This window comes from Zalophus californianus, chromosome 10 (genome assembly GCF_009762305.2).
Source record: "Zalophus californianus isolate mZalCal1 chromosome 10, mZalCal1.pri.v2, whole genome shotgun sequence".
Classification (NCBI taxonomy): Eukaryota; Metazoa; Chordata; class Mammalia; order Carnivora; family Otariidae; genus Zalophus; species Zalophus californianus.
This window is the reverse complement of record NC_045604.1, coordinates 66175047-66202522: the sequence shown is the minus strand read 5'-3', so window position 1 is coordinate 66202522 and position 27476 is coordinate 66175047. Positions and strand designations below refer to the sequence as shown.

The 27476-nt window shown below is 38.8% G+C and overlaps 1 protein-coding gene across 8 annotated transcripts in view; it reads right to left on the bottom strand.

Annotated features, from left to right (window-relative positions):
• Positions 1-27476, bottom strand: part of CDC42BPA (CDC42 binding protein kinase alpha) — a 350869-nt gene that overhangs the window by 211680 nt on the left and 111713 nt on the right. For all 8 annotated transcript variants that reach the window (XM_027612777.2, XM_027612773.2, XM_027612774.2 and 5 more), the window contains exons 4-5: positions 25173-25268; positions 4906-5054 (exon numbers count right to left, since the gene is read on the bottom strand). In XM_027612777.2, coding sequence (XP_027468578.1) covers positions 4906-5054; positions 25173-25268 — 245 coding nt within the window. The remainder of the gene's footprint in view (positions 1-4905; positions 5055-25172; positions 25269-27476) is intronic.

The following is a 27476-nucleotide window of genomic DNA, read 5'->3' as shown; positions in this document are numbered from 1 at the left end:
ATTATTCCAACACCATTCACTGAAGGCTATCCTTCCTCCACTGAGCTGCTTGTGCACCTCTGTCAAAATCAGCTGGGAGTATCTGTGCTCGTCTCTGTCCGGGTTCTCTCTTCTACCTGGTTATCTATGATTTTTTTCCTCCACAAGTACACAATATCTTACTTAACGTAGCAATATACTAAATCTTAATATTAGGTAGTTATTCTGCCTACTTTATTTTCCTTTTCCAAAACCATTTTAGCTACTCTAGTTTCCCTGCATTTCCACATAAACTTTGGAGCAAGATTGTTTATATCTTAACAAAAAAATCTTTACTCCTCTAGATAAAAAACCTATATGAGCTGTCATAAATGTTGAAAATTAGATGTTATTAATGAAGTAGCTAGGTATAGCTGTTTAGGGACAAGCCAGTAGCCTGAGGCCTGAATGCAGCTGCACACAGAAGAGCAGAGCTGGAGATGCTGAGGGAAGTTAGCCCAACACTAATACTTTCACCTGGACTGGAAGGAAAAAAAAAAAAAAACAACCCAAAAAACCTTGCTGGGATTTTGAGAGGGACTGCAACAAACCTGCAGATCAATTTGGGGAGAACAGACATCTTTAATCCGGAGAGATTTCACATCCATTAGGCCCTCTACCAACCAGTGCTCTAAGAATACTGTCTTTCTTCCCTCCTCAACCCCACTGCATCCTTTCCCCACCTCCTGTGAAAGGGGAGATGCTACTAGGGTAGTTCTCACAGTAACAGCCCCGTAAGTGCTCATCTCTATAGCACCATTCTCCCACATCTCAACACAATGACAAGGAAATGGTCTGTGTGCCAGCACTTTAATAAGTAGCATCTTTTCATCTTTACAGGAAGACCATTGTTTTTTAGAAAAAGTTCCAAGATGCTGTAATCTCAATGATAAATCATTTGGAATCTAAATTTAAAAAGTTTGTGGAGGAGCAAGCACAGTAAATAAGTCTTCTGGCACCTCGTTTAATGCTTTCTTCACTATTTAATGTTACTATAAAACATTTTTACTTCATTGGGTCAGTCTGTACATCAATTTTACAGGTAGCCAGAGTCAATCTCTTTAATTCTTATTTCCATGTCCCCATTCATATCTCTTTCATCTTATATTCATTAACTTCTTTGAAAACAGGTAAAATAAATTTAAGTGGATGTCTGGAAATTTCAAAGGAAGTTGCAAATGTTCTTGACTAAAATATGACAACGTGCTGAACACTTGGAAACTGAGCACATTATTGATGATGCCTATCATTTGCTACTTTCCACTGCTCATTTCTCTCTCGATAAAACCATGCGTAAGTGAAGACAACATTTTCGTATGAAAATATTTGTTCTATTAGAAGACCAATAATGTATTTTAAGTCTGGAAATAAATTTTTTTTAAAAGAACACAAAGGGAAAAATGTATTTCCTTCCCTGAAGGCATCCAGTCTCTACTATTCCCTTTTTGTGTTCTCTAATTCCATATACTTGGAAGTTCAAAATCATAAAACATTCTGAAATTTGGCAAAACATGAAAACTCTGATGTGCAGTTTACTGTAAAACCAACTAACTTAACACACTGTTTGAATCAAACACTTCATTCCCTAAAGTTACTGGTAGCTTGATGGCTACCAAGATATCAAGTCTACAACACGGTACTCAAGTGTTCCCACAAGAGGGATTGAAATCGCTCTTCCTCAACTCAACATGAGCTCTCTTCTCCAGCCGAACCACCTACCAACCCTCCTCCAGACCCACCCTTTGCCCGCCTATGACCTCTCCCGCCATCCCTTGTCTCTAGAATGCCTTCTGATCTGCCTACAAAAAGCTTCCTCATTCTGCAAAGTCCCACCACAAAAGCATTCTCTTATGAGCAATATTGATGTTATGTCAAGAGCATAAATTCTGGCATCAGCCTCAGATTTTAATCTAGGTTATGCTAATTTTGGACTCATGTCTCTGAAGCTGGGTTTCTTCATCTATAGAATGGAGCCATACCCATTTTAGATGACACCCAAAATACAGACTTATTGTTAGAATTAGAAAAATATAGGTAAAGTCTGTAATAGTTAAGAGTTAACTGCTGAAAAAAACCATTAGAATTAAGCTTATTACTTGTTTCTCTGAGTTCATTGTAATTTGCTTGTATAATTCTAATAGCAGTTCACAATCTGGGCTCACTCCATCTCTTATACTTTTGCCCTAAATGATTATTTAACTTCTACTACTTTAGTTTTCACTTATGTCTTGTGTTTTGTGTCCCCAAACAGGCTGGAAGCTTCTTACAAGGCAGGACTCTCTGTTATCCTTACTTAAATTTTTATGTAGTTTAGCACAGTGCTATTTATAAAAGAAGACTCAACAAATATTTCCTCAGTAAAGCATCTGCTGAAATACATAGTATATCCAGAAAATGGGAATCACATTTTTAGAAGTGCATTGATATACCAGAGTGTGTCCATTGAGAAGTAAAGGGAGAGGCAAGGAGGGAGGGCAGGGAGGCGTGGAACTGGGCACAAGGTGAGGGTCCATATGCGTATGAGATAGTGGGAGAGAGAATGCGTACATCAATTTTGATAACAGAATAACTACAGATACACTGATGTTTAACCTAAAGGAAAGATGATTTCAGAAGGCATGATAGCTTTAAGATAAATCAGACTATTATACGTGGTTCTGAAGGCAAAACTAGGACCAATGGTAAGGCAAAAAAGAAATTCAGCTTAACATAAAGTAAAATTCTACGACATGAAGAGCTGTCCAACAACGGAATAAATAGGACTCATTTAACATGATGTACCTTGTAAAATTATAGGTATAGAGTCCTAATAGAGCTCAGGGTTGAAATGGCTTTCCAATGCCAACGTCAGAAAGATAGCTATCATCTAAAATGCTGTGTTAAGAAGAATTTTAAGACTCCACATATAGTCGGTAGGAAAGGGTCCTGTGATCAGTTAAGAATATTTGTCACAGCCTGGCAGAAATACCTCATATTTACTATCTCCAATCTAGACAAATTATTTTCCAAAGTAATCATTCCCCACTGAGAATTTAGATATGAATTGGGGAAAATTTCACTGAACTCTTTGAGTCTCAGACTAACATTCTTTAAATGTTCAATAAAATGATGTTTTTAAAGTATTTTTAACTGACAGTCCTCAGCTAGGATCTTGGGTTACTGTAACAAAAGCACTTTAGTTTCTCATTCTGTAATTCACTTGTAAGACCACAATACCATCTTAAAAAATGCATTGTTTTATAATTTTCATAGTATATTCATGTTTTTATTTTCAAAAAAAACTTTGTGACTACCAGATATCAACAGAGAAAAGCATATGATTAGGCAAGAGCCAAAGTGAGACCTCAAAATTTTTAATGAAAATATTCTTCCTTTAATAATGTCCTAGAAGTTCATTACTAAGTAAATCAATCAGCAGAAAATACCCACATCTTAAAAAAAAAAAAAAAGCAACACTAAAACAGAAACTTTCTCCTCCACACACACTCCTGTCCTTCACAGAGATTATGTGCATCACCCACCACTTAAAAGTAACACTCACTGCTGTGTTACTGAGCAGAAGGACTCGAAGTGTGGTTGCTGGACCAGCAGCAGCACCTGGGAACCTGCCAGAAATGCCAATTCCCAGCCCCACCCACCCTATGGATTCAGAAGTCCTGGTGCTGACCCAACAAAGTGGGTCACAGCAAACCCTCTGCCTCATTCCGACGCATGCTGACGTCTCAGAGAATGGTTCCTTCCCTCTCCAACATGGCAGGTCCTTCACCTGCTTCTCCCTAGTGCTTCACTTTTTCTCAGTTTTCACAACCAAAAGATTTCCTCATTTGAATGATTAAGTGATGGTTTCCGACTTTCTTTCCTTTTAAAATATGAGACTGCCTTTTAAATTATCCATTTAAAAATTTTTTTATTACACATAAATTATCATGAGCTGTTGAGATTTTTAGCTTGTGTTAACAGGTATAAGAATAATCTGGTATGTGGAGAAAGGAGAACCCTCATGCACTGTTGGTAGGAATGCAAACTGGTGTAGCCACTCTGGAAAACAGTATGGAGGGTCCTCAAAAAGTTAAAAATACAAGTGCCCTACGATCCAGCAATCACACTACTAAGTATTTACCCGAAGAGTACAAAAATACTAATTCAAAGGGATACATGCACCCCAATGTTTATAGCAGTATTATCTACAATAGCCAAACCATGGAAATAGCCTAAGGGTCCACTGATAGGTGAATGGATAAAGAAGATGCATATATATATACAATGGAATATTACTCAGCCATAAAAGAGAACGAAATCTTAACACTTGCAATGATATGAAGGGAGCTAGAGTATTATGATTAGCGAAATAAGTCAGTCAGAGAAGGACAAATACCACGATTTCACTCACATGTGGAATTTAAGAAACAAAACAAATGAGCAAAGGGAAAAAAAGAGATAAATCAAGAAACAAACTCTAGAGAACACACTGATGGTTACCAGAGGGGAGGTGGGTGGGGGATGGGGGAAACAGGTGATGGAGATTAAGGAGTGCACTGGTTGTGATGAGCACCAGGTGATATATGGAAGTGTTGAATCACTATATTGTACACCTGAAACTAATTATTATACTGTATGTTAACTGGAATTTAAATAAAAACTTTAAAAAAAAGGATAATCCTGTATAAAAAACTATTTTGTAAATAGGCTCACTTTTTTCTCTTCATTCCATCTTAAATTGTATACAATCAAACACACATTTGTGGGGATGACTTTAAATAAATCACTGTACCTGTCAAATAGTTCACAAAGAAAAAATTACCCCATGGCCATCAAAAGTATCACTTTCCTATGAAAACATCTCCACTGACATTCATACAACCCATTCTTGAGTGGTGTCTTACTTACCTGTGCACATAGTGCAGCTGATGAACAGAATCGATTGCTATCACCATCTCGGCCAAGTAAAATCGAGCCATATCTTCAGGCAATCTATCTTCAAATTTGCTGAGCAGAGTAAGCAAATCCCCACCAACATAATAATCCATGACCAGGTACTGGGAATGAAAAAAAAAAAAGGACTCAATAAATAATAAGGGTGAAAAATTAATATATGTAACATAACCCAAGGTCGAACAGCACTGGGTCAAATAATTTTGTTGTTAATTACAAAAAGCTGCATAAGACAATCCTTACAAGGCTTGTAAATTTCAGGAAGCAGTAAAATAAAAATTTAAAAACCCGAAGCAGGGAACAACAGCATTATTCTTGTTTTGTTGTTGTGTTTTGCAAAGTAACAACATCACCATCATCACCTATAACAATACACCACAGTTTTACCAACATTTCATAGAGGAAACAATGTATTAATTCTCCAGAAATGATTAAAATAACTCAGACTATAAGACAGTCCTTTATTATGTTGAGCAAATTCATTTTCATCATTGTTACATTTTCCTTATTTCCTGTTGGACTGGTAACAACTTTATCAAATCAGCACTTGGATCAGCATTTAGAAAGCACTAGTATATTGAATATAATAATTTCCATCATATACATACTTCTCTTTTCACTCCTGATAGTGCAGAAATATCAGAATGGACTTTTCTTAGGTATGTATAAATAGAAGTCAACTAATTTTAGATATGGACTCTCATAGGTATATGTGTAGGATATTGTGATTTATAATAAATAAATATATATACATATACATATATACACACACACATATATATTTTGGCAGAGCTCCTAAAAACCCTTAAAATCTCCTAAGTGGGAGTGCCTGGGTGGCTCAGTCGGTTAAGCTCAGGTCATATGGGCTCAGGTCATGATCCCAGGGTCCTGGTGAGTAAGGAAAGTGTACAGGTGTAGGCAGGAAGAGATAGGGGGCCCCTGACCAGGCTTTGAAAGACTGAACAAGAGATAAGGGAACAGACCAGACCACCTGGCCCCAGATGTTATGGTGGCTACAGGGAATCACAGAAAATGAACAAACCTCAAAGAAGTAAGTCATTTAAGGGTGCTATCAATTGTCCTTGCTCAGACCAAGACTGCACAAGAATCTCAAGGCCACAAGCTCCCTGTTCAAGTTTTCAATAAAAGCCCTCAGTGGCAACCCATTTGGGAACCCTCTCACTCTAGAGAGATTTCTTTCCTTTCTGTTCTCACCTTCACTTAATAAACTTTCAGTGCACTTCACCCTTTTGTGTCCAGGAGATTCATTCTTTGACTCCGTGAAACAAGAACCCTGCAATCCTGTAACACTGGGATGGAGCAGGGTCAGGCTCCCTGCTCAGCATGGAGTCAATGCTTCTCCCTCCCCCTCTGTCCCTCTCCCTGCTCAAGTTCTCCATCTCTCTCTCTTAAATAAATTAATTACTTTAAAAAATTATCTCCTAAGGGATAAGATAAAGGTGGCTTTTGTTATGTATAACAAACCCCTTTTCAACCACACTAGTGTTTATGTTAATGAGGTGGCTTTTGGAAAGCCCTTAAGTAACCTAAGGATGGGGGCTGGTTGCCAAGGGAACCAACCAAGATTAGAAGGTTGGAAATTTCTAGAGTAGGGCCGGAGGCTGAATCCATCATCAATGGCCAATGACTTGATCACTCATGCCTATCTAATGAAGCCTTCATAAAAACCCAGAAGGATGGGGTTTGGCGAGCTTCCCGCTGGGCAAACACGGGGAGTGGTGATGGAAGAGTGGGGCACTTCTGTGGAGGGCGCGCAAGCTCCGCGCCTCTCCATCACATCTTGCCCTGTGCACCTCCATCCTGCAGCTGGTCCTCAGTCACGGGAGCAGCTCTGACAAACTAACCATATCTGAGGAGTGTGTCGTGGGAATCTCCGATCTATTTTCTGTGAGTCAGAAGCACAATAACCTGAACTTATAACTGGACTGAGGAGGGAGTTTTGTAAGACTTTGAACCCCTAGCCTCTGGGATCTGAGTTGTCTCCAGGTAGACAGCGTCGGAATGGAGTTAAACTGCAGGGTGCTTGGCTGGCACTGCAGGACCGCCGGATGAGTGGAAAACCCACACAGTTAATGTCAGCAGTGAAGTAGTATTGAGAGAGTACAGTATGTGACGTAAATGAAAACACTGGAGATTTCCTTTACCATGTGTGTTTGCCAAAAAAGACAAAGAGTAGATGCTAAAATGTTCACAGGGATTAGCCCTGGGTTGTTAGATTACCCATGATGTCACAGCTTTTCAGTATTTTCTAAATTGCTTTCTAAATATGTATCACATATGCATGTACATATTATATTTTTTAAATTTTATTTTATAATGTTATGTTAATCATACATTATATCATTAGTTTTTGATGTAGTGTTCCATGATTGTTTGCATAAAACACCCAGTGCTACATTCAATATGTGCCCTATTCAAAAAGAATCAACAGGCTAACCTATCCCACACTGCCCTTCCCTCTAGAACCCTCAGTTTGTTTCTCAGAGTTCATAGTCTCTCATGGTTCGTCTCCCCCTCCGATGTCCCCCCCTTCATTTTTCCCTTCCTACTATCTTTTTTTTTTTTAACATATAATGTATTATTTGTTTCAGAGGTACAGGTCTGTGATTCATCAGTCTTACACAATTCACAGCGCTCACCATAGCACATACTCTCCCCAATGTCTATCACCCAGCCACCCCATCACTCCCACCCCCCACCACTCCAGCAACCCTCAGATTGTTTCCTGAGATTAAGAATTCCTCACATCAGTGAGATCATATGATACATGTCTTTCTCTGATTGACTTATTCCGCTCAGCATAACACCCTCTAGTTCCATCCACGTCACTGCAAATGGCAAGATCTCATTCCTTTTGATGGCTGCATAATATTCCATTGTATATACATACCACTTCTTCTTTTCCATTCATCTGTTGATGGACATCTTGGCTTTTTCCACAGTTTGCCTATTGTGGACATTGCTGCTATAAACATCAGGGTGCACGTACCCCTTCGGATCCCTACATTTGTCTTTGGGGTAAATACCCAGTAGTGCAATTGCTGGGTCATACGGTAGCACTATTTTCACCATTTTGAGGAACTGTCATACTGCTTTCCAGAGTGGCTGCACCAGATTGCATTCCCAACAACAGTGTAGGAGGGCTCCCCTTTCTCCACATCCTGGCCAGTATCTGTCATTTCCTGACTTGTTAATTTTAGCCATTCTGACTGGTGTGAGGTGGTATCTCACGGAGGTTTTGATTTGGATTTCCCTAATGCCGGGCGATGCTGAACACTTTTTCATGTGTCTGTTGGCCATTTGGAGGTCTTCTTTGGAAAAAGGTCAGTTCATGTCTTCTACCCATTTCTTGATTGGATTATTTGTTCTTTGGGGGTTGAGTTTGATAAGTTCTTTATAGATTTTTGGATATTAGCCCTTTATCTGATATGTCATTTGCAAATATCTTCTCCCATTCTGTCGGTTGTCTTTTTGTTTTGCTGTTTCCTTTGCTGTGCAAAAGCTTTTTATGTTGATGAAGTCCCAATAGTTCATTTTTGCCCTTGCTTCCCTTGCCTTTGGCGATGTTTCTAGGAAGAAGTTGCTGCGGTTGAGGTCAAAGAGGTTGCTGCCTATCTTCTCCTTTAGGATTTTGATGGACTCCTGTCTCACATTTAGATCTTTCAAACATTTTGAGTTTATTTTTGTGTGTGGTGTAAGGAAATGGTCCAGTTTCATTCTTCTGCATGTGGCTGTCCAATTTTCCCAACGCCATTTGTTGAAGAGACTGTCTTTTTTCCATTGGACATCCTTTCCTGCTTTGCCAAAGATGAGTTGACCATAGAGTTGAGGGTCCATTTCTGGGCTCTCTATTCTGTTCCATTGATCTATGTGTCTGTTTTTGTGCCAGTACCATACTGTCTTGATGATGACAGCTTTGTAATAGAGCTGGAAGTCTGGAATTGTGATGCCGCCAGCTTTGCTTTTCTTTTTCAACATTCCGATGGCTATTCGAGGTCTTTTCTGGTTCCATACAAATTTTAGGATTATTTGTTCCATTTCTTTGAAAAAACTGGAAGGTATTTTGATGGAGACTGCATTGAATGTGTAGCTTGCTCTAGGTAGCATTGACATCTTCACAATATTTGTTCTTCCAATCCATGAGCATGGAACGTTTTTCCATTTCTTTGTGTCTTCCTCAATTTCTTTTATGAGTATTTTATAGTTTTCTGAGGACAGATCCTTTGCCTCTTTGGTTAGATTTATTCCTAGGTATCTTATGGTTTTGGGTGCAATTGTAAATGGGATCGATTCCTTAATTTCTCTTTCTTCTGTCTTGTTGTTGGTGTATATCAATGCAACTGATTTCTGTGCATTGATTTTATATCCTGCCACTTTACTGAATTCCTGTATGAGTTTTAGCAGTTTTGGGGTAGAGTCTTTTGGGTTTTCCGCATAAAGTATCATATCATCTGCAAAGAGTGAGAGTTTGACTTCTTCTTTGCCAATTCGGATGCCTTTGATTTCTTTTTGTTGTCTGATTGCTGTGGCTAGGACTTCTAGTAGTATGTTGAATAGCAGTGGTGATAATGGATGTTGCTGCCGTGTTCCTGACCTTAGGGGGAAAGCTCTCAGTTTTTCCCCATTAAGATTGATACTCGCTATGGGTTTTTCATAGATGGCTTTTATGATATTGAGGTATGTACCCTCTATCCCTATACTCTGAAGAATTTTCATCAAGAAAGGATGCTGTAACTTTCTCAAATGCTCTTTCTGCATCTATTGAGAAGATCATATGGTTCTTGTTCTTTCTTTTATTAATGTATTGTATCACATTGATTGATTTGTGGATGTTGAACCAACCTTGCAGCCCAGGGATATATCCCACTTGGTCGTGGTGAATAATCCTTTTAATGTACAGTTGGATCCTACTGGCTAGTATTTTGGTGAGAATTTTTGCATACAGGTTCATCAGGATATTGGTCTGTAATTCTCCAGTTTGATGGGGTCTTTGGTTTTGGGATCAAGGTAATGCTGGCCTCATAAAATGAGTTTGGAAGTTTTCCTTCCATTTCTATTTCTTGGAATAGTTTCAGAAGAATAGGTATTAATTCTTCTTTAAATGTTTGGTAGAATTCCCCTGGGAAGCCATCTGGCCCTGGGCTCTTGTTTGTTGGGAGATTTTTGATGACTGCTTCAATTTCCTTAGTGGTTATGGGTCTGTTCAGGTTTTCTATTTCTTCCGGGTTCAGTGGTTGTTTTAGTAGTTTATACATCTCTAGGAATGCATCCATTTCTTCCAGGTTATCTAATTTGCTGGCATATAGTTGCTCATAATATGTTCTTATAATTGTCTGTATGTCTTTGGTGTTGGTTTTGATCTCTCCTCTTTCATTCATGATTTTATTTATTTGGGTTCTTTCTCTTTTCTTTTTGATAAGTCTGCCCAGGGGCTTCTCAATCTTATAAATTCTTTCAAAGAACCAACTCCTTGTTTCATTGATGTGTTCTGTTCTTTTAGTGTCTATTTCATTGATTTCTGCTCTGATCTTTATTATTTCTCTTCTCCTGCTGGGTTTAGGCTTTATTTGCTGTTCTTTCTCCAGCTCCTTTAGGTGTAGGGTTAGGCTGTGTACTTGAGACCTTTCTTGTTTCTTGCGAAAGGCTTGTATTGCTATATACTTTCCTCTTAGGACTGCCTTTGCTGCATCCCAAAGATTCTGAACAGTTGTGTTTTCATTTTCATCGGTTTCCCTGAATTTTTTTAATTCTTCTTTAATTTCCTAGTTGACCCATTCATTCTTTAGTAGGATATTCTTTAGCCTCCATGTATTTGAGTTCTTTCCGACTTTCCTCTTGTGATTGAGTTCTAGTTTCAAACCATTGTGGTCTGAAAATATGCAGGGAATAATCCCAATCTTTTGGTACTGGTTGAGACCTGATTTGTGACCTAGGATGTGATCTATTCTGGAGAATGTTCCATGGGCACTAGAGAAGAATGTGTATTCTGTTGCTTTGGCATGGAATGTTCTGAATATGTCTGTGAAGTGCATTTGGTCCAGTGTGTCACTTAAAGTCTTTATTTCCTTGTTGATGTTTTGCTTAGATGATCTTTCCATTTCAGTGAGGGGGGTGTTAAAGTCCCCCACTATTACTGTGTTGTTGTTGATGTGTTTCTTTGCTTTTGTTATTAATTGGCTTATATAATTGGCTACTCCCATGTTAGGGGCATAGATATTTACAATTGTTAGATCTTCTTGTTGGATAGGCCCTTTAAGTAGGATATAGTGTCCTTCCTCATCTCTTATTAGAGTCTTTGGTTTAAAATCTAATTTGTCTGATATAAGGATTGCCACCCCATCTTTCTTTTGGTGTCCATTAGCATGGTAAATCGTTTTTCAACCCCTCACTTTCAATTTGGAGGTGCCTTTTGGTCTAAAATGAGTCCCCTGCGGACAGCATATCGATGGGGTTATTTTTTTATCCAATCTGATAGCCCGTGTCTTTTGATTGGGGCATTTAGCCCATTTACATTCAGGGTAACTATTTGAAAGATAGGAATTTAGTGCCATTGTATTGCCTATAAGGTGACTGTTACTGTATATTGTCTCTGTTCCTTTCTGGTCTATGTTACTCTTAGGCTCTCTCTTTGAGAGACCTCTCTTTAGAGGACCCCTTTCAATATTTCTTGTAGGACTGGTTTCGTGTTTGCAAATTCCTTTAGTTTTTGTTTGTCCTGGAAGCTTTTTATCTCTCCTTCTATTTTCAATGACAGCCTAGCTGGATATAGTATTCTTGGTGGCATATTTTTCTCATTTAGTACTCTAAATATATCATGCCAGTCCTTTCTGTCCTGCCAGGTCTCTGTGGATAAGTCTGTTGCCAATCTAATATTTCTACCATGGTAGGTTACAGACCTCTTGTCCCAAGCTGCTTTCAGGATTTTCTCTTTGTCTCTGAGACTCGTAACTTTTACTATTAGATGTTGGGGTGTTGACCTATTTTTATTGATTTTGAGGGGGGTTCTCTGTGACTCCTGGATTTTGATGCCTGTTTCCATCCCCAAATTAGGGAAGTTCTCTGCTATAATTTGCTCCAATATACCTTCTATCCCTCTCTCTCTTTCTTCTTCTTCTGGGATCCCAATTATTCTAATATTGTTTTGTCTTATGGTATCACTTATTTCTCGAATTCTGCCCTCCTGATCCAGTAGTTGTTTATCTCTCTTTTCCTCAGCTTCTTTAGTCTCCATCATTTGGTCTTCTATATCACTGATCTCCTGCCTCATTTATCCTAGCAGTCAGAGCCTCCATTTTTTATTGCACCCCATTAACAGCCTTTTTGATTTTGACTTGGTTAGGTTTTAGTTCTTTTATTTCTCCAGAAAGGGTTTCTCTATTATCTTTCATCCTTTTTTCTAGCCCAGCTAGTATCTTTATAATCATCATTCTGAACTCTAGTTCCGACATCTTACTAATGTCCGCATTGATTAGGTCCCTGGCAGTCATTACTGCCTCTTGTTCTTTTTTTTTTTTTTTTTTTGAGGTGAGTTTTTCCATCTTATCATTTTGTCCAGAGGAGAACAGATGAATGAGAGAACAAAATGCTAACAGGGTAACAATGACCCCAGAAAAACATACACTAAACAAATCAGAAGAGACCTGAAACCGGGGGAAAAGAAAGGGAAACAAAGAAAAAGGAAAAAAAGAAAAAAGAATATGATCAAATATGATCAGGCTGGTGAATAGATCAGTGCCACATACTAGATTTTGGGCGTATTTTGGTCTGTTAGAAGAAACTGCCTCCCAAAATTTTAAAGAAAGAAAAACTTATATATGTACAAAAATAAGTGTAAATATGATGAAGGGATAGAATATGATTGTAAAGATGAAAATTATAGGAATTAATATGGCAGGAGACTAGAACAACACCATACACTAGAGATTTAGGGTATATTTTGGTCTGTTAGAAGAAAATGTTACCCAAAATTTTAAAGAGAGAACATATACACACACACACACACACACACACACACACACACACACACCAAAAATAAGGATAACTACAATGAAAGGATAGAATATGACTCTAAAAATGAAAAAAAAAGATTTTTAAAAAAGGGATTGATAAGATGTTGGTTGAAAAAAGGAAAAAGAAAAATTAAAAAAAATAGAAAATTAAAAAAAGAAAATTAAAAAATATTAACTTTGAAAGACTAAAGAATTGGAAGAAAAAAAGCCATGAATTCTATGTGCTGTATTCCCCTAGCGCTGGAGTTCTGCTGTTCTCATTGATCGGTAAACTTGGTCTTGGCTGGCTGTTCTTGCTGATCTTCAGAGGGAGGGGCCTGTTGCATTGGTTCTCGAATGTCTTTGCGGGAGGCAGAATTGCCCCGCCCTTGCCGGGTCCGGGCTAAGTCATCTGCTCAGGTTTGCTCTTGGGAGCTTTTGTTCCCTGCAAGCTTTCTGTACAGCTTTGGAGGACGAGAGTGAAAATGGCGGCCTCCCAATCTCCGCCCTGGAGAAGCCGAGAACTCACACTCCTCAGTGTGCCCCCAGCAAAAAGCAGTCCATCACTCCTGTCTCCTCGGTCTCCGGCCGCACTCCATGCTCACCTGGACTGTGACTGAGTGTTTCTATCTCTGGCACACGACCCGGTGTGGAGTCTCCAAACCCAGCAGATTCCTGCAGTGCACTCCCATGCCGCTCCTCCCAGGGGAGAAAAGGGAGTCTCCCCGGATCTGCTGCTTGTTGGGTCCCTGCTTCCAGAAAGTGGTCGCTTTTCTGTTCAGAGAGTTGCTGCTATTCTTTTCTTCTATCTCCTGTTGAGTTCGTAGGTTTTCAGAATGGTTTGATCCCTATCCAGCTGAATTCCTGGGACCAGTCGAAATTTAGATCTACTCCTCCGCCATCTTGCTCCTCCTCCCTATACATATTCTTTTAAGGTTAGTGAAAACAAGACTCAGTGGAAAGATGGCCTTTGTAGTCAGGGATACTTGTATTCAAATTCTGACTCTGGGTTTTAAGTGGCTTAAAAAATTATTTAATCTCTGAACTTCCTCATCTATAGCTCTACAATAATGATACCTTCTTCAGAATACAGCACTCACCATCAAGGACAGTAAACAGAAGATATTTAAATGTCACTTATAACACCTTGAAGTTAAAATGATTTTATTACCAAATGAAGATATTACTTCAGTGATCTCACCAATTTGACATTTAAGATTTAGAGTCTTGAGAAAATTCACATTCTGATTACTATATATTAAAATTATAAGCATGGGTAGTTTCCATTAAATAAAAGAAACTAATTTTACTGTTAAATCCTTGAAAATGAAAGGAACAATCTATTTCAAATCCTGGTCTATGGTTTCCTTGCTCTATTTACTAGGCCTAATGTTTAACAGACTCCATCTTGAAGATTAGAGCAAACTAATTTAATGTAATGAAATAGTGTTAGCATAAACAAGTCACTAGAAGTGGCAATGGTTGTGGAGAAATCCACAGCTACTGCCTTAAAGAAGTACTCAGAGCAGAACAGCAAACACAAAAACTTTGCAAATAAAAAAAGTCTGCTATTGAAACGGAAGTAGAATATTTACACATAGAAAGTCATAAAATGTAATTCACCCCTTCAACAGTCCCTACATGTCAATCAGGATTTTTTGGTACTGAACATGGAGAAAAAACCCAGAGGATAAAAAGACGAAAGCCTCCTCCATCAAAGGCTTTCCTGTCTTTGATGTGTGCAATAGCTGTACCTGCCACACCAGGCTCCCACAGGCTGAGTATAACCATCTACCAGGAAACTGCTAAAGAACAGTCGTCTCAACATTTTTGCAACATTCAAAACTGAGGCTCCTTGTGTCATTGTCTCTCACCTACTTTCATCCATAATCTGCTATGTGCTTCCCCTTAACAAACCCCGAGCCCCAAGATCCCTCACCTTCCCGCCTCTCCACGTGCCTCACTGAACCTCTTCTCTGGTAAACAAACCTCCTTGAGATAGCATAAAAAATTATGAATACATAATTATTCTGTTTTCCTTTCTGGCTGCCTGCTAAACTGGCAGCTTGCTCATATGCTTTCCTTACCTTGCCCTCAGAGGAAATTAGCTGTTACTAGGACAGAATTCAGCAACTGGAGGGAGCAATGAGCAGAAAACACAAAAGAAAATTCTCAAAAGAAAAGCAATGAGTTGAAAATGAACTACACTTATAATCGGATTTTGGTGTTAGGGAGACAAGATGCATCAGAAACGGCAGACCAATAAAAACCCCACATGGGAAAAAGGCTCTTTTTCTCCGTAACACATTCCAGCAAGTATCTCCAAGAGCTGCGAGTCAGTCTTCTATTTTCTCCTTTGTTCAGAACAACATTCAACTAGATCACCAAGGTCGTGTTGGGTCTACTTCCTACTAAATGTCTGTGGAGTCCTTCCACTTCTACCCTACCCACTACCCTAATCCTAACCTAGGTCCCTGGCCTGTCTTGACTATATTACTGTTACAGGTTTAAGGGTAAAGAGCTTGCTATATTTTATTTTATTCTGTACAAAACTTTCTTGGGAATGGAAGACAGAATACAGAACAAGTGAGGAACAAAGAAACTCATTCACAATTCCACAGATACAGAGTATCCACTATGCCCTAACATTACACTAGACAACAAGGTGCTACAATGAGTAAGAGGTCGCTCCTGCCTTAATGGAATTTACAACCTAATGGAAAAGAAAACACAAATCAATGGACAAGTTCAGTGTAACATAAATACTGTGACAGAAATAAGCAGGGGGTGCTGCTGTAAGCTCTAAAAGACCCTAACCTCTGAATCAGGTTCATTAATTCATTAATTCATTCATCTAAAATTTATTTTTGTACAAGGTGTGAAAACTATTCTCTTATTCGTGGAGAGTTGATTATCTAAAACAAGTAATAAAATATCCATTCTTTCCCCTAATTCAACTGAAATTCTCCCTTATCATAATTTAAGATGTGAAACACCCTTAGATCTGCTCTTGGGTGCTCTATTCTGCCACAGTTGCTCTCAGCGATTAATCAGTAAAATGTAATACCTGGTACAACAACCTCCTACTCATAAACTACCTTTAAAATAGTGCCCAATATAAGATGCCTTTAAATGAGTTTAAGAAAAATAGAGACCTAGAGGTAATGTTTGTAAGATATGTCAAGGAGATAATTATCCTAACATAAAGAGCTCCCACCAAGTGTTAAGAAGAGGGCAAGGAATCCAACAAACTAGGCTGAAGCTATTAACAGTTAATTCAGCTAAGAGAAAACACAATTAGCTAAATTAATACATGATCAAAACCAAAGCAACAATGAGATGCCATTCTATACCAACCAGATTAGCAAAGAGACCATTCCTATTCTGGGAACAGTGAGTTGAAACAACACTGCGTTCTTGGGCATGATGACTTACTGCACCTGCTCGGCAAAGTAACTTCACAGTATCTACTGAAATTTGACAGGCATATACCCCTGGACCTAGTATTTCCACGTTTAGGAATATAGTGTAGGGCATGTGGGCAAGTATGCTTACTGCACAGCACTTTGATAACTGCAACAGATCAGAAACAGTATGAATAGAAACGAGTCCAAAAGGAAACTATTAAATGCATCCATCCAACATGTCCATTCTGTGGAATATTGTACAGTCATCAAAAGGAGTAATTAAATAAATATGCCCATCTTTTAGGACAACAGCCAGCTGCAGAGTAACACATACTTTGTTTTTACACATCCAGACCTCCGTATTGTAGATGGGGAAGGAGCCAGTCACAATGAAGCTGACCAGCAGAGTAAAATTCTGCCAAGGCCCAAAGGCGATGGAACGAAAGTCAAAGGCAAATACCTTACACACACCGAGAGAAAAGATGAGAACAGGTGCAAATATGAATAAATTTGTACACATATAGGGGAAGAATGAAAGGGAATGCTGAGACCAGAGCATGGAAAGTGAAAAGTTCATGCATGAGTAACCAGAGGTTTCATTTTCTCCATGAAGTAGGAGTTACAGAATGAGGGTACAGGGGTATTTATACAAGGTCCCTACATGCAGGTAGGGATCATAGCTGCTATGCCTGCTTTATGGCTGTAATCAAGGGCGTAAGAAGTCAAACGATTTGCCCAAACATACCCTAGATAGTGGGAAAACCAGAACTCAGGGTTCTTGATCCTTGTATCAGTTCCTTTTTACTCAAAGAGTTTTTTCAGTAAAAAAACTGACTACATCCATGACATAACAAGTATGTACAGAACCCCAGAAAAATAAAAAAGAAATTAAAGATACAGACTGAGTCTTTAGCAATATTTATCCCTCCAAAATAAACAGACCTCTAGGTATGGATAGAACACACCGTAAGATTTCCAACTCCAAATTTCTTCAAAAAAAAAAAAACATATTTCAAAGTTTGTGCTTTGTAAGAAACTACATTCCAAAGAAACAATGCAACAACATCTGAAAGCATACAGTACATGAACTGTGTTGCAGAGAAAGAACATCTCCTAGAACAGATATGCTTTTAGAAGTCTTCTTAGGGAGAACAGGAGGTCTTTTAGTCATCCTGCTATCAAAGACATTAACAGTTAATCCTTAGAGCCCACTCTGTATTCATCCCTCCTTGCTTTCTCCTAACAATTTCAATCTTTAGTACGAACTGGATTCCAGTAGAGAATCTGGGGTTCATATGACCAACTACAATCTAACATTTAAATGTCTTTCAAAAAATAAAAAATAAACAAACAAATGTCTTTCATCCTCTAAACAGTTTACAAATGCTAATTCAAGAAGTAAAATTTTGGGGGCGCCTGGGTGGCTCAGTTGGTTAAGCGACTGCCTTCGGCTCAGGTCATGATCCTGGAGTCCCAGGATCGAGTCCCACATCGGGCTCCCTGCTCAGCAGGGAGTCTGCTTCTCCCTCTGACCCTCTTCCCTCTCGTGCTATCTCTCATTCTCTCTCTCTCAAATAAATAAAATCTTTAAAAAAAAAAAAAAAAGAAGTAAAATTTTTGTTTTAAATATTTCCCTGGCTTTTTTTTCCCTCCAGCATAAAATAACTAAACTGGAAATAGAGGACAAGAAAATATGAAGAAGAGACAAATTTCACTATTCATAATATTCTAAATGATATCTAAGTGATAAGAATTTTATGTGACAGTGTCGATGCCACTAAGCAGGTTTGTGTTTAATGAGGTTTTCCTAAGGAAAAAAATATTCTAATCACATTTTAAGATCATTTGTTAAATTACACCACTTCATCTCAAGCAATAAAATGCACGTATGCTATGACTATATATTTTTTCATAAGTGGCTGCAGAGATATTTGAGGTTATAAATGAAAGTGCAATTATTCATCACAGCCTCTTGAATCCTATACCACAGACCACATTACTTATTTGGCTACTTCAGGGCTATGAGGGTTAACAGTTATTTTGGAAAATTACTGTATAATAAAATTTCCTTTTTGGAATCTAAAACTAGATTTGCCAACATTTCTGATTTTATTTTCTAATATTTTATAAATATGCGAAAGCAAATCTTTGATGATAACCAAGATAATTTAGGATTTCTATTCTTGAGACTAACATACCATAAGCTTGCCCTAAACTAAGAAAAACTGGCAATTTAGAGATTTGACCACAGGAGTATTTCAGCCCTCCTCCAGTTATACTATAACATTTATTCTAATATAATCAATGACTAGTATATACAGACTATTTCTCACAGAGAAATGCCTCTGGGAAAAAAAATGTTAATTCTAATGTCAAATGCAAAGAGAACAGGTAAGACTAAATTCAGAGGAGAAAGAACGGTATGTCAGGCTGTCAATGAAAACTAGGCAAAATTTTGCTATACAAAATTTCGTATTTGGACACAATTTCTGTATCTATACATTTCCTTTTTTTAAAAAAAAAGATTTTATTTATTTGAGAGAGAGAATGAGAGAGAGCAGAGAGGGGGGAGGGTCAGAGTGAGAAGCAGACTCCCTGCTAAGCAGGGAGCCCGATGCAGGACTTGATCCTGGGACTCCAGGATCATGACCTGAGCTGAAGGCAGTCGCTTAACGACTGAGCTACCTGAGCTACCCAAGCACCCTGTATCGATACATTTCTATGTTTATAACAAAATACAGATTTTTAAGCAATCCGTAACTCTACAGTGTTACGCCTACCTACAACAAAAAACACTGTCAGAGTGGATTTAAGTTCTTATCACCTAAAAGCTTTTGTAAATCCATCACAATAAACTGCTATAAGTTTGCTAACCAAGTACGTGTTTACGTTTAATTTACTCTTACAAATTTTGCTGACAAACCTATGTAGAGTATATTTGCATTGACAAATTCATCCCAAAAATCTCATATATGTATTGTAAATCCAAGTCAAATATCCTTCCACTCAATTTAACAGAGCAACTAGCATGTGCAAAGCTCTACATTATGACTTTTTAAACAATTCTGACCAAAACCCACAATAATACGATTTATATGATGACTCAATACATATTATAAAAGAAATGTCATGAAGCAATAATCTCTCTTACTGCTTGAACTCTGTCATTTTCTATTTTACTTAACTTTTTAAATGCTGGTTGTAACCCACTAAATTGAGTTTACAATCCACCAATGGGTCACGATCTGAAGTCTGAAACACACTATCTGTAAGCATGTAAGGGATATAAAGACAAGTAATGTAATGACACCGTTTGAACCCCTGATTCTGCCTGAAATCAGACAAACTCCATGACTGCTAAGTTACACACCCCTGTAAGTACATTTTAGCTAAGCATGTAAGGGATATAAAGACAAGTAATGTAATGACACTGTTTGAACCCCTGATTCTGCCTGAAATCAGACAAACTCCATGACTGCTAAGTTACACACCCCTGTAAGTACATTTTAGCTAAGCATGTAAGGGATATAAAGACAAGTAATATAATGACACTGTTTGAACCCCTGATTCTGCCTGAAATCAGACAAACTCCATGACTACTAAGTTACACACCCCTGTAAGTACATTTTAGCTAAAGATAGCAGGGTTCATATCATTTATTTAATCTTCGTAAGCTGTATCCCCAAAATCAGAGATGTACATATACGTACGTTACTCATCTCACGTCAGTACTAAAAAAATGTAGAGCTGAAATGCAATGAGAAACGTTAATTCAAACTGGGAATTCTGGAGAAGACTTTTAAAATGCAGACTTTGAGACAATTTTGGAGTATTAGCTGGACTTCAACAGGACAAGAGGGAGAGGAACAGGCACTGGCATGAAAGGTACCAGGGAGAACAGAAATAAAGGCAAAAAGGAGTACAATGTCCAAGAATGGAGGTATTCCACTAAAGCTGAAAAATAGGATTTGTGGGTGGGCACAATATTTCCAGTTTATCTTTTTTTTTTTTTAAAACCACTCTAATCTGTCTAACATGACTGAGAAACCGTGTCCCTCCTCCTCGACGACTCCCCTTTCATTCACTTCAGTGGTGCAGAACCTGGACTCTCTTTCTTGCTCTGACCGTTTCCATTAGTTTCCTCCTTGTTGGGTCCTCTAGGTCTGGCTTCTTTAGGCAAACTTTTCTCCCTGTACAAGCACCCATCAGTTATTCTTGTTTACTACTAGTATTCATTGTTATCTACAAGAGGAGCTGGCCAATTTTTCCTGTAAAGGGCCAGATAGTAAACACTTCAGGCTTGGCCGGCCAAGAAGAAAAAGCAAGATAGATAATAAGATAGAAAACAAATTTCCACACATTTTTACTGGCAAAAGTCAAAATAAAATAATTGAGTGCGAGTTTTATAATACAGGTGTACTAACAGAAAAGTGTAATTCTTTTTGTGGGCAAGGGATGACCATTTGCTTAATTGGGGTGTGACGTCAGTGTTCCCCATCATCAGAGTCCGGCTAATGTTCCTCTGTAAGTGCTGATCTATACTGGGAGTTTATGTATTTCATCTGTGAAAATGTCTTCACAAAAACGGCTACTGGTATCAATTCGTGAGCATATAATTTTGATTGAGCATATTACTCACATGGAATCTGTCTATAGAATGCTACTGGATTTTTCTCCTGATATTTGTGTTCAAGCATGTCGATACACTGCAGATTAATCACTTCTAACTAAAGGTTAGGTGGAAAGTCGTGATTGCCAGTAACCGGGTTTTGAACTACGGACATCTCCTTAGCACTTGCATCAAATCCCAAAAACTGCTGCTAACTGTAGTTTGAGCTCAGATGGTGTCTCTGTTGCAAATCCGTGTGGAAATAGAAATCTCACTTCTTTTTTACTTTTGACGGCATGAGAATCAGATAAAGCAGCTTGACATTACTTGTGATTCCAACAATATACGCTATCAAAATGACTTCGCCGGAGTGTTAAGTTTTGCATGTAAGTGCTGTTTCGTCTTATAATTTTAGGTAAAATTTATTTTTAAAACATAGAAAGTCTACAGGAAAAGCTAATTTCAAAGCTATTCAATATTTTATATAAATGGTTGAGGGTGAGGTTTTTTGTTCAGAAATGTTTCAATCTCGGCCCTCTGTAACAAAATCTTGACACTGCAAAAGCACTGAATGGCTGAATGTAGAGCAAGTGAGGATATTCAGCTTTTTCTGACAAAAATTCACGGATATGGCAACAGTCATTTCCATTAAGACTGAATGAAGTTCACCAGTGATATTCCTGGTTCAGTAACAAATGAAAGATTCAAGTGTTTGCTGCAAACTGCCTGCTCATTAATAAGACGATGCATATCCACAGGCTCTGGGCACCTAATATTTTTACGTAATTTGTACATCTGTCCGACTAAGCCTCTTCCTACTCCACACCTATTTTTACCACTCTCACTTGTAATACATACTAGCAAATTCCAATGCAGGTTGTAGCAACTTAGGGTTTCCTCAACTTCTCTGAAAATACGATTGGCTATTATTCCACACAAGCTATCAGTAAAGACTGATTCCTCAGGACCACAAACTCAGCACAACTCCTCAAGTCACAACAAAAGAGCAGGACCTCTTTCATCTCAAGAGCCAAAAGCAACCACTCAAAATCATTTCCTGGTTTTAAAATCAACCGATGATGTTCCCAACGTCCCCCATTCTTGAAGCAACCGTCCTCACCAAAAGGCTAATAGTGTGAGACAAGTTTATTTTCTGTGAACACATTCCTTTGGATGCAGCAACTGTGATTTAATTCACGCAGTGCTAGTAAATGGCCTTCCTGCCTGCCTAACAATGAGCCACTCAGGAGCTCACTACGGCTCATTTTGCATTTTTGTGAAGAAGGTCTGCTGTGATAAGATACTGTTTTGTATTTTTGACTTTCCTGACTGCTGCCTTCTTGGGAGCTGGGAAGGCTGTGAGGAGGACTCGGCGTGGCCTTATGGACGCCGGCTGGTCCAGCAGGCCCGCCGTGGTGTGGCGGCACAGTCACACCAGGCTGGCCTCTAACTTGTTAACAATATAACCCCCACTGCGCTGGGCCTGCAGAGCCGGTCTATGGGAAGTCCGCGCGTGCACTATTAATGACAAGAATAATAAAGTGTCACAGGATCGCAATACATATGGCATCAGAAATGCTATCAAGTTGTAACTGTCACTGAAATTTGTAGGCCACTAAACAGCAATGCACAGCATCAAGAGTAACATGCGCGTGCGGTGTTCCCCCGGGTCATGAGACCAGCTGCTGTCGCATGAGGCTGACTCTGTCATCATCGTGCAAAAGCAGCCACTGAAAATGAACAAATCAAAAGGCATGGCTTTGTTCCAACAGAACTTTATGGACACTGAAGTCTGAATTTTATATTACACATGTCACAAAATATTCTTTTGATTTTTTTTCAAATATTTAAAAACTCTTAGCTTGTGGGTTGTACAAAAATAGGTGGTGAGCCGAATTTGTGCTGCAGGCAGTAATTTGCCAAAAACTGATCTATAAGAGAAGGACTCCATAAGCTATACGGTGCTGTTTACCCTCAGGAGCACCGGACTTAGATACCTAACCCACTCCGTGGATCACACGACAATTCAAACCCAACACATACTAAATTAAACCCATCACCTTGCCCCTGTTCTAAATTTTCCCTTCCCAAATATATTTCCCAACTCAATTCATCAACCACTAAGCACTGAACCCCCCAAGTCAGATGCTGGAAAACTAAGAATCATCCACACTCCTCCTTGAATTTGAAGCCCTTCTAAACTCAGAACTGGTCCTAGCTCCTCAGCGTGCTCTACAGTCTGGAAGTGCCGTTCTGTACTCCCTCCCTTTCACTGCTGTGATCGCGCTGGCTTCCTCTCATCCCTCAAGCACCCCTCTTGTCCCCTACAGACTCTGCACGGTCCTAAAACAGCCGTTTTCACACTTTGCTCTGTGAGGGACACCTGAGTGATCCCGAGGGGAGGCAGAAGGAAGAAGTTAAGAGACCAGTCAGGGCCATTCCATTTCTGTATGCCTTACTGTCTGGGCTTGCAGATATAAAGTCATTCTGAAAAATACACAAGAGTTCCATGACCCAAAAACCCCACTGTTTGAGAGCCATGGCTGTGAAAGTCTAATTTCTTTACCATACCATGTAAGGTGCTATATGATGTGACTCTTTCATCTCTCCGCCCCCATCTCCAAGCCCCTTATTCCACCCTCCATCAGTGCGAACATAACAAGCTTCAATCTCCACACTTTGGCTTACCAAGCCCTCTCTGCCTCTTCTCCCTTCTTGGTTTGCTAATTTATATTTGTCTTAGAAGAGTCCTCATTGACTTCATGCCTTTGAATAAATGTTATACTTTCTTCATCTGAAATAATCTGAAAATATTATCTACTTGATTTTGGACTTATTGTCTGGAACAGTAAGAGAGATCCTTTGTCTTTCTCACTACTGAATCTCCAGAATCTAGAGAACAGTGCCCTGCATATGGCACATATTCAATAAACATCTATCACATGAATAAGAAATCTCATTAATTTTTTTTTAAAGATTTTATTTATGGGGCGCCTGGGTGGCTCAGTCATTAAGCCTCTGCCTTCGGCTCAGGTCGTGGTCCCAGGGTCCTGGGATCAAGCCCCGCATCGCGCTCCCTGCTCGGTGGGAGGCCTGCTTCTCCCTCTCCCACTCCCCCTGCTTGTGTTCCCTCTCTCACTGTGTCTCTCTCTGTCAAATAAATAAATAAAACCTTTAAAAAAAAAGATTTTATTTATTTATTCATGAGAGACAGAGAGAAGCAGAGGGAGAAGCAGGCTCCCAAGGAGCAGGGAGCCCGATGCGGGACTCAATCCCAGGACCCCGGGATCATGACCAGAGCCAAAGGCAGACGCCCAACCATCTGAGCCACCCAGGCGCCCCTCATTAATTTTTTTAAAGATTTTATTTATTTGAGAGAGAGAAAGCATGAGTGGAAGCGGGGAGTAGCAGAGGGAGAGGGAGAAGCAGGCTCCCTGCCGAGCAGGGAGCCCAATGCAGGACTCGATCCCAGGACCCTGGGATCACAACCTGAGCCGAAGGCAGACGCTTAACAGACTGAGCCACCCAGGTGACCCGATCTTATTAATTTTATAACCCAGTACACAGTGTTGTGTTTGGTCCACAGCACGTATGCTAAAAACCATAAAATGAAAACTCAGGCCCGAAGATGAAGAGCCTCCAACCCAGAAGTGGCAGGTTCCACCTTCACTTCCTGTTCCCTTGTTTATCCCTTCAATCTTCAATTAGCAGTGCTTCTCATATTTTGATTTTCCTCTGACCTCATTCCCCACTTCTTCTATCACGTGGTTCGTGATGTCCATATAAAATCAGATGCAGCCTCGATTTTAAATGTGGCTCTCAAAAAAAAAAACATGTGGCTCTCTACTTCAAGCAGCACACAGCCACTTTGAAAAATACGTAAAATTCCAAATAGTAATAGACTAATAAAATATATTGGGAAAATCATGAAAAGAAAAATCCTGAGCACCTCTTACAGAATTTAAATGCTTGGATTCAGTTTGGACTTGGTTATTAAAAAGCACAAAAAATTCCAGTGGAAAGCTATCAAATTACCCAGGGCAGGGGAGACGTAATAAAAACACAATTTATATACTGTGAAATTCAGTGGTTTTCTAAATCACAACTACATTTACATAATGCTTAAAAGAGAATAATGCTAAATTCTGCCAATAAAAATTTAATAAGAATATAAAAACATAGAAAAATGATTCTTACTAAGTTATTGTCATCCTGGAAAGCATAATGCAGAGTTGTAATCCATTTATTATCTCCATTCACTAATACATCCCTTTCTTCACGAAAACATGCTGTCTGAAAAGGAAAAACAAAGATGTTTTTTAATCAGAGGACACTTTATGTAAAATATATTATGCAAACAACTGCTTAATGTGTTTATTGTACTTTCCGTCCTAGAAAAGGAAAATGTTTATTATACTTCCTGTCCTGGAAAAGGAACATGTTTATTATATTTCCTGTCCTAGAAAAGGAATACATCCTGATATGTCTTTCAACAAGTCAAGCACGCGGAGGAAGTGGACAATGGGAATAGTACACTTGAAAACATTTTATATTAAAAAATACTGCTATAGTTAAAAAAAACCAAAAAACAAAAACAGAAAAAAAGCACACGTGCATTTAAGGACCACGGTCCAACCTACCATTTAGATAATATAAACGTTAACATTTTGCCATCTCTACTTCTGTTCTTTTTATTTTAAGAAATAAAATACAAGTAAATTGTATTTACTTGCATTTCCCTGCCTCCCTCCTGATAAAATGAATAGTCTGTAGTATACACTATGTTCTTTCTTTCATATGCTTTGATCACACATGTATGTGTCTAAAACAAGAGAACCGTTTTGCATTTTGAAAGTTTACATGAATGTTGTAATTGTATCTATCCTTCTGCAACTTGATTACTTCTTATTCAATGATGGGTGTTTTCCTCTCAATTGCTATGGCATTCGCTTGTCTGAATATACCAGAATTTATGTATGCAAACCCCAACCAGGAAAACATAGGTTACTTCCAATTTTGTTTTTATGATGTTGCAATGAATATACTGGTACAAATGTACAAGAGTCTCTCCAGGGCATATACTTAGAAGTTGAAATGCTAGCTACAAGCATTTCCCACTTTACCAGACATAGCCAATTTTCTCTAAATGTGTACTGATTACTTATCTTCACCCCAGTGTAGAAATCTCCCTTACTGCACCCCCCCCACATCCTCAACTGCATTTGGCATTATTAGACTTTTAAGTGTGTCAATACGATGGGTGTAGAACCGTACCTCACTGTTCTTTTCATGAACATATTCCTAATTCCCCATGCAGATAAACAGCTCTACACAGGCTTACGGGACATCTGAACTTTGTCTCTGAACTGTTCCTTCCCTCTGTCCATTTTCTCTAATGAATTGTCTTTTTCTTTTTGATTTGTGAAAGTTTTAATTTACTCTGAGACCGTATTTCCACTCTTATAAAGGTACATCCTGCGAACCTGAGAAATGTGTGGCTAAAAAAAAAAATTTTATATGATACATTATAATTCTATAATCTATCATCTTTAAACTTTTAATTTTAAAAATCTCCACTATGTCAGCAAGTTCAAGAAGAACTGAAAGGTAAGGTGAAACCTACGTCTCCCAAGTCATACCCCATACATACACAGTCACGTGTGTCCAGAGGTCACCACCAATAACTCTGTTGAGTATCTTCTCAGAAAATTTGTCTCTGTAAGCATGAATATGCGCACGCACGTGCACACATACAATATTCACAGGGTGCCCCATTTCCCCTAGCTTTTCTTTTCTTTATGCAAATCAGATCACAGTGCTCCGTAAGTTTGTTTTTTTCAAGTAATGATATACCTGAACAGTTTTTCCACACCAGTAGAGACCCACCTACCACCTAATTCTTCTTAATGGCTACACCACATTCATGCACACTGAAAAATCACCACACAGTATTCTATCGACAGGACGTGCTTAGTTACTTATTTCCCCATAAAATAAATTCAACAGCCATGATATACAAAACAATTAACATTAATATCCCCTAATCAGGTACCTTAATTTTTTTTATTATGTTATGTTAATCACCATACATTACATCATTAGTTTTTGATGTAGTGTTCCATGATTCATTGTTTGCGTATAACACCCACTGCTCCATGCAGGACGTGCCCTCTTTAATACCCATCACCAGGCTAACCCATCTCCCACTCCCCTCCCCTCTAGAACCCTCAGTTTGTTTCTCAGAGTCCATAGTCTCTCTTGGTTCGTCTCCCCCTCCGATTTCCCCCCCTTCATTTTTCCCTTCCTGCTATCTTCTTTTTTTTTTTTTTAACATATAATGTGTTATTTGTTTCAGAGGTACAGGCCTGTGATTCATTCAACAGTCTTAATTCACAGGGCTCACCATAGCACATACCCAGTCACCCCATCTCTCCTACCCCCCACCACTCCAGCAACCCTCAGTTTGTTTCCTGAGATTTTCCATGTATTCCCATAAATTTT